Source organism: Rhincodon typus, chromosome 12 (genome assembly GCF_021869965.1).
Source record: "Rhincodon typus isolate 14 chromosome 12, sRhiTyp1.1, whole genome shotgun sequence".
Classification (NCBI taxonomy): Eukaryota; Metazoa; Chordata; class Chondrichthyes; order Orectolobiformes; family Rhincodontidae; genus Rhincodon; species Rhincodon typus.
In genome coordinates, this window is record NC_063343.1 from 44,446,790 (window position 1) to 44,466,717 (window position 19,928).

General features: G+C 38.7%; 1 protein-coding gene across 1 annotated transcript; it reads left to right on the forward strand.

Moving 5' to 3' along the window:
- Positions 1–1,149: 1,149 nt before the first annotated feature.
- sar1b (secretion associated, Ras related GTPase 1B) lies at positions 1,150–18,588 on the forward strand. Its single transcript, XM_048603514.1, has 6 exons — positions 1,150–1,256; positions 9,526–9,645; positions 11,109–11,174; positions 11,270–11,373; positions 13,906–14,037; positions 18,010–18,588. The coding sequence occupies exons 1-6, from the start codon at positions 1,187–1,189 to the stop codon at positions 18,124–18,126; spliced, it is 609 nt and encodes a 202-aa protein (XP_048459471.1). The 5' UTR covers positions 1,150–1,186; the 3' UTR covers positions 18,127–18,588.
- The last annotated feature ends 1,340 nt before the right edge of the window (positions 18,589–19,928 follow it).

The window sequence follows — 19,928 nt, forward strand, 5'->3', positions numbered from 1 at the left end:
TGCGCTATTATTGAAGCACAGATTACCAGAGATCATGATGTGTATGTTGATCTTTGAAGCCTCCATTTCCTCCCAAAAACTAGTTGGACACATACACTCTACAAAAGGTCAATCACCAATGTTGCTGTAGATGGCCTAGAATAACTTGTGATGTCACAGTGATTTAAGTTAACTCAATGTAACACGTTTTATGGAATGATTTGATTTTACAGGCATACATTAAACAAACTCAGAACAACTTTTAAGAATAGTTTCATTCAAGTTCATGATATGACATAATAGATATTCATACTTTTGCCACTGTCTAATTGCTGGTGAGTGGTAATTTTGCCTTTGAGGTCGTCTGGAAGTATGAGTGATCTTGGTCTTTTGTCTCAGCATGAGAGACTTTCATTTTATAAAGCTGCTACGGCGGCTAACTGTTGCTGTGAAGTATTTGCTGGTGTCCTGAGTTTGAGTTGGCCCACTTAAGGACACACATTCATATTTTGCTTCAGATGATGTAACCATTCTGACAATTTTCATGGACTTAAACCATTCCAGTCAAGCTTCTGAACTCCAAGCTGGTGTCTGGTCCCTGATCATTTGTGTGTGTGTTGTGTGTGTATATAAGTATATTCTTCAAGAGATTTAGTGAAGTTAAGGAGAATAAATGGCTCTGTTGGAAGAAGAGGGTTGGGCCAAATGTCTCCCCTACTTGTTTTTAATGAAGTAAGTATTACTGCTTCAGACTACAGCATTCATTATGGTACAGGGCTTGACATTTTGCTAGCAACAGCATCTATGTTTCTGTTTGGAAGCTAACGTCTGAGTCATTGGGAAAGAGTTGAAGTTATGTTTTAAAAAATAGTCATCTAGAAAAGTGATATAAATATTCAAAACCGAGCCCCACTTCACAATTTATAAAGGAATAAGGAGGGTTTGGGGGTATATGCTGAAATTTGAAAATGATGCTTTGCTTCTCAGCAAATGTATTGTTCGGCAAAAGTTTTACCTTTGTTTTTGAACCAGTTTCAGAAGTCATTTTAAATTCTCCATTTTTTTCAAAATGTTGTTTAGAAATTTGAGTATTGCCCAGCTGTAACTGAGGCAGATTGTTATTGAAATGTTGATGTGCTGTACATATTCTCTTGTGTAAAATACATGTCAGTTTCTGCTTCTTTTTCAGATTCCGTAAGACTCGGATATGACCTCCTTTTTTGAATGGATTTATAATGGTTTCACTAATAGCTTCTGTAGCGCACTTCAATTTCTAGGTAAGTATTTGTTTATCTTATAGAGTTATAGAGCCATACAGCGCAGAAACAGACCCTTCAGTCCAACTAGTCCACGCCCACCATGTTCCCAAACTAAACTAGTCCCACTTGTCTGCCTTTGGCCCATATCCCTCCAAACCTTTCCTTTTCATGTACTTATCAAAATGTCTTTTAAACGTTGTAACTGTACCTGTACCCACCACTTCCCCTGTCAGTTCATTCCACGTATGAACCGCCCTGTTTTTTTTTAAAAAAAGTTGCCCCTCGTATCCTTTTTAAAACTTTCTCCTCACCTAAAGACTTTGCACCCTAGTTTGAACTCTCCCACCCTAGGGAAGAGACCCTTGCTATTCACCCTATCTATGCCCCTCATGATTTTATAAACCTCAAGGTCACCTTTCAACCTCCTAAACTTGAGTGAAAAAAGTCACAGTCTATCCAACCTATTTTTATAGCTCAGACCCCTCTATTCCTGGCAACATCCTGGTACATCGTTTCTGAATCCTTTCCAGTTTAATAATATCCTTCCTACAGTAAGGTGATCAGAACTGGACATAGTATTCCAGAAGAGGCCTCGTCAATGTCCTGTACAATCTCAACATCATTTCCCAGTTCCTATACTCAAATGCCATCTTAACCACCCTGTCAACCTGTAATACAGATTTCAAAGAATTATGCACCTAAACGTCTAGGCCTCTTTGTTCTATAACATATGCAGGGCCTTTACGTTAATTGTTCAAGTCCTGCCTTTGTTTGTTTCACGAAAATACAATATCTTGCATTTATCCAAACAAACCCAATTGATCATGATCTCTTTTTGTAATCTTCGGTAACCCTCTTCATTGTCCACTGTACCACCAACTTTGGTGTCATCCACAAACTTACTAACCACGTTAGTCTCGTCCAAATCGTTTATAAAAATGACAAACAAAAGCGAAGCTAGTACCGATTCCTGTGGAACACCGTTGGTCACAGGCCTCCAGTCCGACAAACAACCCTCCGACACCACCTTCCGTCTCCTACCATCAAGCCAATTTTGTATCCAGTTGGCAAGCTCACCCTGAATCCCATGTGATCTAACTTTGCCACTTACTTTACCATGTAGAACCTTGTCAAAGACTTCACCAGAGTCCGTGTAAACAACGTCTACTGCTCTGCCCTCATCAATCTTTTCAGTTATTTCCTCAAAAAACTCAATCAAGTTTGTGAGACATGATTTCCCATCGCACAAAGCCATGCTGACTATCCCTAATCAGTCCTTGCGTTTCCAAATGCATGTAAATGCTAACTTTCTGAATCATCACCAACAACTTACCCACCATCAATGTCAAGCTCACGGATCTATAGTTCCTAGGCTTCTCCTTGCAGCCTTAAATAAAGATACAACATCAGCAACCCTCCAGTTCTCCGGCATATCACCCGTGGTAATAGATGTTACAAATATTTCTGCTAACACCGCCTTTTCTTCCCTAATTTCCCTCAAAGTCTAAACTTCAGATGGTTCACTAAAACATAATACTATGTATAATTACAAGTAAAGATGTAATTTTTGTAACATGCATCCCCACACTATTTTCCTTCTTCCTCTTTCCAAATCCTTGCAGAGAAATATTTCCAAAGAACGTGATTTACATGCACTTCTAACAATAAGCAGCTCAGGTTAAGGCAGGCATTCCATTTGCCTTTTTCATTGCTTTTTGTACATATCTAACTTTTTAATGTTTAACACATCATCCCTTTTTGCTGAGAGGTTGCAGACGCACAGTATCTTCATGGATTCTCAGTAGAAATAGTTGGCTGTAATGTGATTGAAAGTAACCTGAGCGCAGATTCCTTCCTTGCTATTGCTAACACTTTTGGAATGTATTTTTATTTCTTCTTCTGTCAACTGAGTATCATTGACCTGCATTTCATGCCACGTTTCAGAGTAAATTCTGAGGCGAACGTCAGCCTTCCTGCTCCTATGATGCTGCTTGGCCTGCTGTGTTCATCCAGCTCTACACCTCGTTATCTCAGATTCTCCAGCATCTGCAGTTCCTACTATCTAGATTACCTTGTGTTTTCTTGTACACTTCTTGTGCCATCTGATTTTTTTTAAAAAATGGTTCCTTTAACAGCACAATATTCAAACATCCAAATGGTTGTGCTAAAGAGCACCATAACAAATCATCCAATTCCTGTTGTGACTGGGAACTATTGGTCCCCTTTTATTCTAGGATATATATTTAAAAGTTGAAGTACAATGTGTTCTTTCCATATTCCATGGATTCTAGTCAACTGTTCAATTGTTATGGTAGAGTGAAGTGCAGAAGTGAATCAATGACAGGTTGTGATGATGGGGTGAGTAAAACAACAAAAGATTACAGAATAGTCATGGTACAGGAGGAGGCCATTTGGCCTATTTTGTTTTAAACACTAAAACAGAACCAAGAATTGCGAATGCTGGAGATTTGAAACAAAAAAGGAGAAATTGCTGGAGAAACTCCGGTCTAGCAGTATCTGTTGGAAGAGAGCAGAGTTAATGTTTCAAGGCCAGTGACTCTTCATCAGGCCCATTGTGTGCACTGACTGCCTGAATATTTTGAATTAGTGTCAAATGTATGTGTTTTCTTCAAAACTCTGCACACTGTTTAGAGAGAAATAATCTTCCAATGCCCACTTGGATGCCTTAATTGAAACTGCCTCCACCTCACTTCCAAGCAGGGCATTCCAAATCCAGACCACATGCAGTGTGAATATTTTTTCTTCCTCACTTCTTTTGCAACATGCTGTAAAACAGTGTCCTCTGATTCTCAATCCTTTTATGCACAAGAACAGTTTTTCTAATCTACTCTGTTCAGACGTCTCATGGCTTTGAAAATCTCTGTCAAATCTTCACTGGCCTTCCTTCCAAGAAAAAAAGTCCCCACTTCTTTGATTTATCTTCATAACTGAAGTTTCAAATCTCATTTTTATAAAGCTCTTCTGTATTCTCTCCAATGTATCCATGTCCTTCTCGAAGTGTGGCACCAAGAGCTACATGTGACACTCCAGGTCAGGTTTACCCAGTGTTGTATACATAGTCCAGTGTAACTTCCTGCCTCTTATACGGTTTGCCACTGTTAATGAAATCTCCTAATGTTGTACGTTTTATTAACAACTATCTCTGCCTATCATGCCACTTTGAATGACTTCTGCATATAAACACACATGGGGTCCAGAAAAGATGTAATAGGAAAAATGTTTCTGAATTATAGATGAGAAATTTGATTCCTCCAAAAGTAAGGTACTTGTGTTGTTTATAACAAGCACAGAGAATGCTGGAGAAATCTGTCAGGTTTGGCAGCATGTGACGACCGAAATAGAGAACATCTTCTGAAGAAGGAGCATACTGGACTCAAAAATTTAATTCTGTTTCTCTCACAGATGCTGCCAGCCCTACTGATTTCTCCAGCATTCTCTGCTGGTTTCAGATTTCTAGCATCTGCAGTATTTTCTATTTATACCTGTGGTGCCTATCTTCTGTTTTTAAAAATTACTATAGCTTCCCACAAGCAGTTATCCAGTATAGAACATAGAACATTACAGCGCAGTACAGGCCCTTCGGCCCTCGATGTTGCGCCGACCTGTGAAACCAATCTGAAGCCCATCTAACCTAAACTATTCCATTATCATCCATATGTTTATCCAATGACCATTTAAATGCCCTTAAAGTTGGTGAGTCTACTACATTTGCAGGCAGGGCATTCCACGCCCTTACTACTCTCTGAGTAAAGAACCTACCTCTGACATCTGTCCTATATCTATCACCCCTCAATTTAAAGCTATGTCCCCTCGTGCTAGCCATCACCATCCGAGGAAAAAGGCTCTCGCTGTCCACCCTATCTAATCCTCTGATCATCTTGTATGTCTCTATTAAGTCACCTCTTAACCTTCTTCTCTCTAACGAAAACAGCCTCAAGACCCTCAGCCTTTCCTCATAAGACCTTCCCTTCATACCAGGCAACATCCTGGTAAATCTCCTCTGCACCCTTTCCAATGCTTCCACATCCTTCCTATAATGCGGCAACCAGAACTGTACGCAATACTCCAAGTGCAGCCGCACCAGAGTTTTGTACAGCTGCAACATGACCTCGTGGCTCCGAAACTCAATCCCTCTACCAATAAAACCTAACATACCATACGCCTTCTTGACAACGCTGTCAACCTGAGTGGCAACTTTCAGTGATCTATGCACATGGACACCGAGATCTCTCTGCTCATCCACACTACCAAGAATCTTACCATTAGCCCAGTACTCTGTATTCCTGTTACTCCTTCCAAAGTGAATCACCTCACACTTTTCTGCATTAAACTCCATTTGCCACCTCTCAGCCCAGCTCTGCAGCTTATCTATGTCCCTCTGTAACCTGCAACATCCACAACTCCACCGACTTTGGTGTCATCCGCAAATTTACTAACCCATCCTTCTACGCCCTCATCCAGGTCATTTATAAAAATGACAAACAGCAGTGGCCCCAAAACAGATCCTTGAGGTACACCACTAGTAACTGAACTCCAGGATGAACATTTCCCATCAACCACCACCCTCTGTCTTCTTACAGCTAGCCAATTTCTGATCCAAACCGCTAAATCACCCTCAATCCCATGCCTCCGTATTTTCTGCAATGACCTACCATGGGGAACCTTATCAAACGCTTTACTGAAATCCATTTACACCACATCAACCGCTTTACCCTCATCCACCGCTTTACCCTCATCCACCTGTTTGGTCACCTTCTCAAAGAACTCAATAAGGTTTGTGAGGCACGACCTACCCTTCACAAAACCGTGTTGACTATCCCTAATCAAATTATTCCTTTCTAGATGATTATAAATCCTATCTCTTATAATCCTTTCAAACACTTTACCCACAACCGAAGTAAGGCTCACTGGTCTATAATTACCAGGGTTGTCTCTACTCCCCTTCTTGAACAAGGGGACAACATTTGCTAGTCTCCAGTCTTCTGGCACTATTCCTGTAGACAATGACGACATAAAGGTCAAAGCCAAAGGCTCTGCAATCTCCTCTCTAGCTTCCCAGAGAATCCTAGGATAAATCCCATCCGGCCCAGAGGACTTACCTATTTTCACACCTTCCAGAATTGCTAACACCACCTCCTTATGAACCTCAATCCCGTCTAATCTAATAGCCTGTATCTCAGGATTCTCCTCGACAACATTGTCTTTTTTCTGTGTGAATACTGACGAAAAATATTCATTTAGCGCCTCTCCTATCTCTTCAGACTCCACGCACAACTTCCCACTACTGTCCTTGACTGGCCCTAATCTTACTCTAGTCATTCTTTTATTTCTGACATACCTATAGAAAACTTCCATCTATCCTTAATTGTGTCAAATCAAACCAGAGTTTACAAGGTATATTCAAGTGAAATATGATCAAAGCAGTGCGTTATCAACTGAAACAAAAGCAAATTAGATGCTGAAAATATGAAATGGAAAAGACTGGAATTTGACAGGTCATGAGAGAAACAGTTAGAGACCATTTTAAACTAACCTGTCCATTGGAAGTTTTTAAAGAAATTAGTTGCAGTACTTCATTGAGGGGAAAAGGTAAAATATTTGTGTAAGCGAGGAAGGAAAAAATGGGTCTAGATGATTACAACAAAATAGTTCTAGAAACTCTCTTGAAATTGAGTGGTGGCTGTTACCTAAAGTGGTTGAATACAGAAATTGAAAGCCTGTAAAATACCTCTTCCAAAGCTAAGAAGCTGTTCCTTGAACTTGTAGTGAACTTTATTAATATAGTATGGAAGGTAAAGATAAAAACATGGCAAGTGTGTGGAAGGTCAGAATCACACATCTGAACTAAATTAAGGTTCTGAGCAAAACAAACCAACTAAAAACAGACCAGCTGGTCTGCCCAAAGTAGAGAATTGTGAGCATATAGTGCCAGTATTGGGACTTAACTTCTGAGATGCTATAAATTTATACTGTTGCATTGAAGGAAGGGAAAAGGTGTGATGATTTATTTTACATTGAGTGCAATATTAAAATTGAATACTAAAGAACTGCAGATGCTGGATATCTGAAACAAAAACAGAAATTGCTGGAGAAACTCAGCAGGTCTGACAGCATCTGCGAAGAGAAAGCAGAGTTTATCTTTCAAGTCCATTAACCCTCCTTCAAAATTGAGAAGTTATCCAACCATTCTGTTTTTGATAAAAATTGAACAGCTATATTTTGTATGAGGCAGAAAGGTTTCACCTGCTGTATGGCCCAGGATACTAATTGAAACAAGCCTTCACAAGATCTGTACTGCCCAACAACTATTAATGATCTTTTTGAATATTGAAGAGTCGATTCACTTTTTGAGGTGGGAAAGCTGTTGAGATGGGTTGAATGTGTCAGGTGAGCAATTCGAAAGAATAGTGGTGCGGTAGTTTGGAGCTAAGTATCCATATGCCGCCTACCAGAGTTGCAACCTTACTGTCTCAGCACTTCATTGGAGTGTCAGCCTAGAATGTTGTGTTTCAGCCTTAAGGTAGGCTTTGAACTTGGAATCTTACTATTCAGAACACTGAGCCACAGCTGGCACAGACTAGAGTAACATCAAATTCTTTTAGGACATTATGCAAGATTATAATAAAAGTGTCAACTACTCACCTCATCAAACACCACCTGCCCTTTCTGTGGTAGAGTCTGAGACTCCAGGATTGAATTATCCATCCACTGCAGAGCACCCCCCACCCCCACCCCCACCACCATACACCCTGCTAAGGTGTCAACCCTAAGAGATTAGCAAAGGAGATGATGTTATACCCAGTAACTATACAGTGCATAAAATATGTGATTTGTACTTGCATGTGTTTGATGCCTGAGTAGAACTGAAACTTTAGCGTTTATATAGATTTAGCAAAAGAGAAATTACTTCTTTTCCCTGTCTCATTTTCAAAAGATAATTTTTTTTGACCAGTCAAATTGATGTTCTCTGATTTCTTTGATATAGTGGCCTTGTTTGCTGTTTTCTGGCTTTTTGCTTGAAATTTGATCCTTAACTATTTCCAATCCGTTCAGTTCACTGAAACCTGATTCATTATGTAGGTTATTGGGGTATGAGGGCAAGTAGATGTGTTTTGTTACCATGTTGTATCCAAACTTGAATGACTTTATATACAAGAATTGGGTGTGTCAGATATAAACTCGATATAATGGTGATTACTGCCAAATACTAACGATCCTGAAAGCAAATAGCTGAACAGAAAATGATTTGTTTGTTTTTCTTGATATGTGACTAGTGTGTGAGAAAATTACAAGTGCATTACTAGTGCTTAATTATTTTCCATAATTGCACTGCGCAACATTTGCTTTTGACCTGTTGTTCTATGCTGTAGCTAGCTGGCAGGGTCTATGGAAAAGCCATTGCTTGTATAGACTGTTCTGTTGCACATTTCAAACTCAATTCAGAATTTATTAAGAATGCTGATCTGCCTAAGGTATATAACAAAACTTCTGGTTTGGAATTCAGTTTGTGTCAAACCGTATGAATTGTTCTATTTGTGCAGTAGATGTGGTCATTATTTGCATGTGATACTGAAACAAAGTATGAGCAAAGGCTTTTTTGGTCCTTTAAACTCATGCTACTGTTATCTAGTAATTGCATTATAAATATGGTAGGATTAAAGTTGTAGCTGTATAGGACTAAAGCCAAATTTACCTCACCATGTACCATCCAATGAGAATTAAACATTCTGCTGTAAAGAAAACTTACATCACTCAAGGAGTATCCATGTGTAAGTGAAGCATAAAGGAAACCTGTGACATTAGAAAAGGTTGCAACACTCTTGATTCAGAACTCCTGTATGTTTAACGAAAAAACTTTTTTTGCTGACGCCAGTGCATGCGAACTATGCGTGCTTTAAATGGTGTGTGCGTATTTATGTGGTTTTTCAGGAGGGTTTGATCAAGACCTGGAAGAGGGGACTCCACCCCATCCACCATGCCCCCCTCGCCCTTCCCCCAGGCACAACCCATTTGTTGTGTGGGGGAGAAGTGCAGTTCGGGAGAGGAGGTCTCTTGCCCCCTCCGTGTCCCCCTCAAGTTCTCCCTCCAAAGCACCCCCCCCCATGTCTTGTGTCAGCTTGAACCTTTGTGTTTTGAAAAATATAAAGTACAGTATTTATTTTCAAAAAATTTTTGGAATTGATGAATTGGAGATGAGTTACCTTCTAGTTTTTACTTAATTGCAACATGTGTTTTGTTTAACTGTTGAAATATTTATTTATTCTAGGATTGTACAAGAAATCAGGAAAATTAGTATTTCTAGGACTGGACAATGCTGGAAAGACTACTCTGTTGCACATGCTCAAAGACGATAGACTGGCACAACATGTGCCAACACTACATCCAAGTAAGTTGTGTGTCATCAAGGATTCATCCTTCGGATTATGATTTCAAGGAAACTTCAATGTATAAATAATAAAAATAGGAAGTGCTGGAAAATCTCAACAGATCTGACAGCATATATGAAAAGCAGAACTTGTAACATTTTGAGCCCAATAGGACTTCATCTATGGAACATTTGTTTCTTAAATTTTTTTATGCGCATGTTATGGAAATGGGTAATCAAGGTCAACATTGTGTGCTTCCAAGTGTATATAATTGTTAGGTGCAGATTAAAATTCCCTTTGCTTTGTTCCAACAACTATTTTTCTTGCCTTCAAAGGGCTATCAAGTGAAATATCTTGTTTTTCTATTCTCATGTCAATTGATTGTGGAAGTGCAAACAAAATTGCTATCGATTTGGAGGGTTTTCAGCTATGGATCCTTATTTCTTCGTATACTTAGTTTTGTTTCCCTTAGTACTCGTACAGACTTTGAAAGAAGAATCCTTCATTCTAGTCTGGCATCTGTGTGGGTTGTGGAGTGAAAGAGTGGTTTGATAGAACCAATCACACCATGTGGGATATTGAAAGTTAAATACTAATTATAAGTAAGCATACAAGTGCAAGCTATTAAGAAGGCAGATGGTATGTTGACCTTCATAGCGAGAGGGCTCAAGTACTGGAGCAATTGTACATGCCGTTGGTGAGACCAAGCCTGGAGTGTTGTGTGGAGTTTTGGCCTCCTTATTTGAGGGGAGACATTCTGGCTATGGAGGGTGTGAGACAAAAGTTTAGTAGATTAATTCCTGGGAAGGCAGGACTGATGTGTGAAGATACTTGGTCAATTAGGACTATATTCAGTGGAGTTTAGAAGAATGAGGGCGGTTCTCATAGAAGCCTAAAAAAACTCCAGCAGGACTAGACAGGCTAAGTACAGGCAGGATGTTCCCAACGATAGGGGGAGTTTAAAACTGGGGATCACAGTTTAAAGTTACAGGGTAGGGCATTTAGGACTGAGATAAGAACACTCTTCATGCAGAGTGTGGTGAGTCTGTGAAATTCTCTGCCACAGAAAGCAGTTGAGGCCCAAACATTGAATATCCGAGGAGGTGGATGTGGTTCTTGGGGCTAAAGAATCAAAAGCAGAGAAAGCAGAAGCAGGGTACTGAGTTAGGTGATCAGCCATGATCATACTGAATGGTAAAGCAGGCTCAGAGAGCCAAATAGCCCACTAGTCCTATTTTGTATGTTTCTATAGTTACCCTGTTTCTGTATTGATAATTATAAATTCAAATCAACATTGTAAGCAGACTGCTCTTAAATTGCTAGCTTATTGTAGAAAATAAATGCTGAACCTGCCAGTACAGAAGGATAATTAGTGAAATTTTAAAAGTATTGTGCAATGATTTTAAAGGTCATTAAATATTCATATGTCAATGAGTGCTGGAAATTTTTCATATAAATAACCAGTTTTCTTTTTCTACTAAAGCCTCAGAAGAGCTGACGATCGCCGGGATGACTTTTACTACTTTTGATCTAGGTGGCCATACACAAGGTATAGCTCCATTGTTGATGGGATCTTTAGAAGATTTTATAAAAATATGCCTTTTTTTGTCAACTTCAATTATTTTCTGTCTCATTTTCTTAAAGCCCGCAGAGTCTGGAAAAACTACCTCCCGGCTATCAATGCTATCGTCTTCCTGGTTGACTGCGCAGACTGTGAGCGTCTGGCAGAATCTAAAGCAGAGCTTGATGTAAGTAAACATTTAATGCAAATATTTCCTTGTCACCTAGAACTCATGCATTTTAGTTGTCTGCACGTAATCTCCAGTGATATTGAACAATGAGTTTCAGTGGGGAATTTGACTACTGAGATATAAGCAAGCCTGAACTCGTCCTCATCCACAGTTTGTGCCTTTTTCAGCAGAAGTAACAGAGTGGGAAACTCGGGGTAATTTCCATTTGGATTATGAACGTTGCAGTCAGATTTCAGTTTCCCTTGCCTCTCTTGTTGTGAATACCTTAATCCAAACCAAGAAACAATAAGACTCCATACCACCAAGTGAACTGGTAACAGTCAAGGCAGTAATTCAAAAATGGGAATTTTGCTCAAGTGCGAATATTGAGTAGGATGAGAATGTGGAACAGAATTGTTCAAATAAAATCCAGTAAAGTATATTAAGTTGGTGAAATATTTATTCAGGAACACGTTTCCTTACAGTCTGGACAGTTTCATGAACAGACAATTGACAAATGTCTCCACCTGAATCAGTCATTTACATGAGTTAAGTGTAGGTGATGATCTTCAGAGCAACAATCGTAAGTCCAAACGAAAGAAATTATTTCCGAAATAAAGTTCAGGTTTGGAATGGAGCATTTTTAGGGAGAAATTAGTATGGCAGCCAAAGTATGATTGGTCTTATTTCTAATTATCTTCCAATGATCAAGAAGGATTTTTTTTAAAAAGTGCCATCCTTAAAAAAAGTATATCCCATTTTAAAATGAGACTAGTTCAAATGTAAAAATGCTGTAGGTAAAGCATGAAGAAGAAACTAAAATTGAATCAGATTATTCACTTTGTGTATATAATGATGAAAATAATAAGCATGGATAATGAGAGATGAGGAAAGCAGAGTGAGAATTTGTGTTATTCTTTAGAAGGAACAGAGAAGGATTCCATAAATACATTGCATTTAAGATTTCTTTTGCCAAAGTGGGAATCGGGAGGAGGGGTGGTTATTTCATGGATAAATGGAACTTGACAGGGAAATATTGCAAATACTTTATATTGCTAGCGAAGAGGATAGAAGTCTGAATTGTTTTAAAGACTGGAGAGAACTGAATAAAAATGAAGACTTGGAATAACTGGCTAAGCTGAAGAAAGACAAAATAGCAGGATCTAACCAACACATCCAAAGACTTTGAGGACAAAGAGGAATCCAAAGTAAATTGAAATGGAATTTGAGTTCTGTAAAGAGTGATTGAGTGAGAAACTCTGTCTGTTTATATAGGCAGATTCCATGAGTACTGGTACAAAAGCAACAAATTCATCTGCATACAGACTAAATGTATTACTATATATATACGTATCATGTGTAAAAAGTTCATATACGCATACAATTATAAATGTTCACCTTCTAAGCGTGCAAGGTTCTTGAGGGGACTTGGCAGCGTGTTTCCATTTGTGGGAGAGTCTAGGACCAGGGACTGCAGTCTCAGAGGAAATTATCATACATTTAAGAAAGAGATGAGGAATTTCATCTCTGAAGGTTATGAATCTGTGGAATTCTTGATTACAGAGGGCTGTAGAGACTATCATTAAGTAAGTTCAGGGCAGAAATGGATTCCTTTCCTGATTTAAAATCTAAGATTGTGGAGAAAAGACAGGAAAGTACAGTTGAGGATTATCAGATCAGCCATGATCTCAGTGGTTAGTGGAGCAGTCTGTGGGCTGAGTTGCTTACTGCTCCTTCTATGTCTTGTGATCTAAAGTATGACTTGAGACAATGCCACGAGAAGGATGAGGTCAGGTGACCAATGGCTTGATCGAAGAAGTTAGTTTTATGAAGTGTTAAAAGGTAAAATAGAGGTAGCGGGGCAGAGGTGTTGCAAGGGAATTCCAGAGCTAGGGGCCTTGGAAACTAAAGGCCTGCCATCAGTGGGGACCAGTTAATGATTGGGAATGCATAAGAGTACGCATATCTTGGACAATTGTGAAGTTGACTGAGATAAGAGATGGAGAGGGGTAAGGCAAGTGAGGGATTTGGAAATGAGAATAAAAGTTTTAAAATCAAGACACTAAAGTGATTAGCAAAGTTTATGTGAACAGGAACAGTAGTGCACTCTATATTTGATTTATGGCTATAAGATCACCTATGGCATAGATTTCGCTCTATCACGGATCCTTAAGTGTTTGAAGTTCAAAACTGTTCATCAATAAATTATTATAAATCTCATGTTTAAATAAGCTCCTTTAAAATCTTTCTCTTATAACGTAAACACTAATGTATAACACCCTGTGGTTGATAGAATATGTGCAATTGAATCTGCACACCAAACACTAATGATTTAGAATCTGTCTTCAAGATACAAGATAAAATTCTTAGAGCTGGTACTTCGATGTGTCAGACTAATGACTTACATTTGATTACTTTTAAAGAAGATTTTACTCCTTAATTAGAATAATTAAAAAGAGTAGAGTAAGTCTCAAGAAAAATGCTGCATGTGTATATGCATACTGCACATAGATGAATGTTGCCATTAATTTGGTTAACTGTTTCCTGTAGGCACTAATGACAGATGAAACCGTTGGAAATGTGCCTATTCTTATCCTTGGTAACAAAATTGACCGACCTGAGGCAATCAGCGAAGAGAAGTTTCGAGAGCTGTTTGGGTTATATGGCCAAACAACAGGAAAGGTAAGGCTCAATTCTATAATGGCTTTATTTAACCTTGAGTGATAATCCTCTAACTTTCTGATTGAAATCTATTCAAGCAATTATTTATTAATCTGGAAATAGTTCCCTATCTATTTGTACTTCAGGGCAAATTCAGGAACAACAATATGAAAATAAAATACCACAGGTAATCTGAAGTTAAAAACCAAAAATGCTGGGAACACTCAGGTCAGGTAGCATCCGCAGAAAGGGAAACAGGGAAGCAGAATTGACTTTCAGGTCTATGACTGTTCATCAAGGTTGGGAAAACCTGTCTTCAGATGCTGCCTGTAAAATACACGTGACAATAAATCACTTAATTCATTCGTTTGTTTGTTCGTTCGTTGTGAGTATTTGCAGCATCTTCTGTTTTTATTTCACTAACACCTTGCATTTACATTGAACTTTAAAATAAGAAAAACATCACAGAGGCAAAAATGAAATTGAATATCAAGCTAAATAATGCAAAATTGGTTGCAGATTCCAAGAAGGAACAGGAGACACTTAGCTAGGCATGTAGTCTTGATGGTTGGACAGATGTTTACGTGGGCTGAAATGAGAGGTAATGCATGAGAAACTAGATTGACAAGAATGGAGAGTTCAGAAGGAACTAAGGCCTGACACTCCCCAAAGTATTAATAATGTCTAAATGCTGCTCTTAACTACTGTTTTACCCTGTGTCGCTCACCCATATTTCTGGGCCCAACTTCCAAAGGCCTTGGAAATTTGTAGCATACCTTTTAAACCAGCTGAATCCACATGATGTCGGTACAGCAAAGCAAGCTGAGTATAAGGGTGAGAATTTTAAAATTGATATATTTCTGGACCAGAATCCAGAGTAGTTCAGCAAGTACAAAGTTGGTGGTTGAGTGCAACAGTGCAAGATGAGTGTTGGCAGTGTTTTCAATGAACTGAACAAAGTGTGGAGGAGAGGCGACCAATTAGGACCATATTGGTTTAGTTGAAGATAAGTTTATGAGAAAGGTTTCTAGTCTCATGGGCTGAAATAGGCAGAGGTAGTTATTGTATTGAAGGGGATATGGTGTTACTAGCTTCCTTTAGGCTTGAATATGGCTAAAGATTGCAAACATTGATTTACCATAAAATAGCCTTGGGGCGTGGGTGGATTCAATGATGAGGATAAGGAGGTAAGACATTATGCTTAACTGGAGAAACAATCCTTCATGGAAGACTGAGCATTTTACAGTCTGTTAGTTCTAAGATAATTCAGTGCTTTTCAAATAATGGTGATAGCTAACCTTAATTTTCAGGTATTATCAAGGAGATGCATTATGTAGATGAGAAAGAAGTGGAAGTGAACAATAATACTTAGGGATCGTCAAGGTGACTAAGTAGGCAGAGGTAGTCACGATATGGGGGGGCAATCCGATTATGCAAGAATGAAACCCTGTGAATGCAGTCTTGCCAATCTGGAAAATAATGTTGCATTAGAAGGGTTTGTGTAGTTAACCGTGATTTGTGTGTGTGTTTGTTTGTATGTGTATGGAGTGACTAACCCATTGTTTTTCAACTGGGCCACAGCCTCTGCACAACATTTCGATCATAGATTCAATATTATTGAAGAAAAGACTAGTGAGATGACAAAAATTTCACTCAAATTTTAGAATTTGGATCATTCTGTGTGAAAAGATGGTAGAAGCTGATTTCATAAATGATTTTGAAAAGAACTTCAACAGCTACTTGAGGGTGAGTGACTTTGGAGTTAGCATGATGTTGTTCGTAAATAAACAGCTGTGCAGACATGATGGGCTGAATGGCATCCTTTTGTGGTACAAGTTTTCAGTGATTTGTTTTTTTGTAATTCCACAAAGTAAGCAAAGGGATGACGCACCACATTTAGAGTTTTGGCCAAAGTTGTGACATTTGCTAGTTCTGTTTGGTGCTTTGGGAAGCTGTGAAACCTGATTTGAGGAACGTAAGCAAGTTGTGGGAGAGATGGGCATTTATTTAGGAGATGGTAACCTAATCAAAAACCTTCGTGAAGGAAAGGCTGGGGGGAGAGAGAGAGAGCACAGTGGTCAGGAAGAATAAAGAATTTGTAGATCAGTTCACTTCAAAGACAGTCACATTCCAAACTTTCATTGCCAGTGTACGTGAGCCACAAGAGCACTGAAAATTTCACTAAAGACTGAAGTTAGTAACAAGACCCCTGGGAGAGGTTTGCTAAGAATTGCTGCTGAAGGCTGAAACAAATCTAAAGGAAACAGTGTGCGTCCAGTGTAAGCAAGAACTAATCAAAAGCGCAGTGAAAATGCGAGCAGTAGAAACCCTGAGCTGGCAGCTGGTCCAAAACCAATCGTCTGTGTTATCCTGTCCTATTTGCAACTACAGATAGGGCTTCACAGTAACAAAATTCTTATCAGAATCCTACCAAGTACCACAGCTGATGAAAATGCTGGTCCTTCAAGTCAAAGATGACCAAGATATGAACAACAACAGAAGTTGCTGGAAAAACTCAGCAGGTCTGACAGCATCTGTGGAGAAAAAGTCAGTTAACGTTTCGGGTCCAGTGACCCTTCCTCAGGAGGGGTCTTGAGGGTTCCTGATGAAGGGTCACCGGACCCGAAACATTAACTCTGACTTTTTTTTCACAGATGCTGCCAGACCTGCTGGGCTTTTCCTGCAACTTCTGTTTTTGTTCCTGATTTACAGCATCCAGTTTTTTTCAGTTTTTATGACCAGGATATGAGTTCACCTGCAATCAAGCCTAAATGGCAAATCTAACAGAAGTACTGAAAGCACTTATGTCACATGTACTCCAGTATCTGTAATGCATCATTTTTAAGAACTCCAAGGAAAGAGTCTTTCTGCATCAGACAGCAGTAGTGCCATTTAGTTTAGTTTTTTTTGTATTTTGCCATTATATTAGCGCCTGTAAAGCAAATAGAATAGGAGGAACTTTTACGTTTTATTTCAAAATATTTACCATTAATTATTCCTCTGTCATGGTTTGGCTTCCATGTATTCTGCCAAGGCTGAACAGATTCAAACAACATAACCATTTCTATTCTGTCTCTCAACTCTGGTATCAGAGGAAGAGGAAAATCTTCTACAGCACTATATCTTGATGATCTACATTTTTAGTGATCTCGTGTATGTTTGTTTTTGTCCACTTCAGTTCGCTATTTGATTAGATCTCTGTAAAGTGTTTTCTATTTTGAGCATTTAATGTCAACAGAGTTCCCCTCCTCCTTTCTGGCATTTCATGCATTGTCTTTACGTTCTTCAGTGCTACACATCCAGTTTAAAAACACTCTGAAAAGTGCTTCATCCTAAGAATTAACATCAGCAATCACTTCCGTTATTACTGTGCTGCTGACTGGCTGACTTGCTGACTTGTGTTGATTCCCAGTTCAGCAATACCATAAATTTGAAATTTTCTTTGATATTCAGATCCTTCCATGAACATGCCCTTCCCGCACTCTGTAAGCTCTTCCAGACCTACTGCCCTTTGACAACCTTGTTTGTTTAATTCCAGCGATTTGTACAGCTGACTTTGTTAATCTCATCTTTGACCATGCCTTCAGTTGTCTAGACCCTAAGTGCTGAATTCCACAAATGGCTCCTCCCTCCCTTAAGTTGCCTCAAAACTTATTTATTGACCATGCTTTTGGTCAGCTGTCCAAATGTAGGTCAAGGTAAAATTTTGTTTGAATACAGTCCTATGAAGTGCAATGGGATATTATGATTGAACGTGGATTGTAAATGCAATTATTTGTCAGGGCATTTCATGTTCGGATGTGTATGAACTTTAGGGTAGTTTAGAAGCAAAGTAACTTATTTTGTAAGTTTTTTTTGTATGCAGATGTTTGTATCTCATGACTTGTTATCACAGCATTTTGATCTGCAATAATGGCAATCTGTGGAATGATGTCACAATTAATTAACCTTGCCATTTTTTCTTCTTTTTCTCTACCCATCTTTTCAAAACAGGGAAATATTTCCATGAAGGAGCTTAACGCACGACCACTAGAAGTCTTCATGTGCAGTGTGCTGAAGAGACAAGGTTATGGAGAAGGTTTCCGCTGGCTAGCTCAGTACATAGACTGAAGATGACTTTGGGAAGGTTATCTGTCAAAGGCTGAAGATCAGCTACCAACATAAAACAACTTGAACCTAATAGACATTTTCTGGGTATATGTTTGGTTATAAAAGTTTGATGTTTTTCTAGAAGAATAACAATAGCATTGGCTGCGCTAAAAAAGAGAAAAAAATCATCTGTACGTATGAGGCCTCAAAAGATATCTTTAAAAATTTGTATGTTTAAAGTTACGATATGGTAACACACTCTAATTTCAGTGGATATTTGTTTCCTTACTTTGATTTACAACATTAACCAAACCATCAATCTGTACAGTTTTGGACAGAGTGTACTTAGACGAACATAGCATCTGAATGCACTTTTTAACAGGAAAGCAACGTACATGTGAGTGGTATTTAATGATCATGTAAAAATTTTTATGTACTATTTTTAAATTGTTCGGTTCAATAAATTTAGAACATGTAACCATCTATTCTTCTAGTATCTGAAGATTACAAATATTTTTGAGATCTCAATTTGTTGGCACTTGCTGCATGACACTGTAACATTTTCAGGAGTATCCCAGAGCACCCTAGACTGTAACCAATTAGTTCCTTGCTTGAAAATAGAAGAAACAAATGCTCATTCCTTATCAATTTCTGTGTTGCTCTTCTAAAGAGTATTATGCAAAATGTAAGCACGTCTAGTTTTTATTCAAACATTTAAATTATGCCTCTTCACAAAATAATATGGAGAACACCAATAAATTATACATGCATGAAGTAATCCTATAAGCATTTTCCTTAAGCTTACTAGAATTTGTCTAAATAAGGAGTTGATTTCTAGCTGTGGTTATTTCCTATGTGTTTTTCTGTGAAGTAAGAAGAATTTCTTAAATCTGCTGCTGTTCCTACATTCACTTGCCAAGACAGACAATACTAGAAATGTGAAATATAATCAACACGTCTTGCCTAATTAGTAGTTGGGAGAATAACCTGTAAAGGCAGCGTTATTCTATTTTTGCAATAGGAGTCATTCAGCATGACAACACCAACTAGCCCTCAGCCAGCTGATACAAAACAGAGCTTGATAGTGACACAAACAGAGAAATAAATAACACTTGTCTCTGCCTAGTGTAATTAAATCTTGTTTAAAATTGACTTTCCAAAGTCCCTTTTTGTTTCAATAGCCTGACAACACTTACCAAAATGCACTTGAAGAATGGTCACTATGCATGTTTTATTTGGTGATCACCTGCAAGAGAAGGATGTGAGATGGTGGATTTGTGGAAGTAAAGTACAGACATACAGCATGCAGGTGGATTCATGTACTTCAATATCAAATGATAGATTGCAATCTTTCTCTAAGGGAGTTTCAACTAGAAGGTGGCAAGCAATGGAAAGGCAGAGCTCAATGAGGAAACATTCTGAGGAGTAGATGTTGGTGTGTTTGCTGAGCTGGGAGGTTTGATAGCAGATGTTTCGTCCTCTTTACTAGGTGACATCCTCAGTGCTGTGGAGCCTCCTGTGAAATGCTGTTGTCTTGTGCCAGTTCGAATTTATATGGTTTTTATTTTGCTGCTTCCGGTAGGTGCCGGTTCCAGTTGTGAGTTGTAATGGTCGGCATATCAGGTCTCATTTCAATGTGTTTGTCGACAGAGTCTGTGGATCAATGCCAAGCCTCCAAGAATTCCCTGGCTTGGCGTGTTTGGCTTGTCCTATGATAATAGTGTTGTCCCAGTTGAAAGTATGGTTTTTCTCATCTGTTGTATTGAAACCAAGGACATCTGGTCGAGTCATTTAGTTGCTATCTGGTGTTTGAACTGTTCTGA

Coding starts and splice junctions, on each gene's coding strand:
- sar1b (XM_048603514.1), top strand. CDS start 1,187: ATGACCTCCTTTTTTGAATGGATTTATAATGGTTTCACTAATAGCTTC. Junction 11,374..13,905: donor AATCTAAAGCAGAGCTTGAT/GTAAGTAAACAT, acceptor TGTTTCCTGTAG/GCACTAATGACAGATGAAAC. Junction 14,038..18,009: donor ATGGCCAAACAACAGGAAAG/GTAAGGCTCAAT, acceptor TTTTCAAAACAG/GGAAATATTTCCATGAAGGA.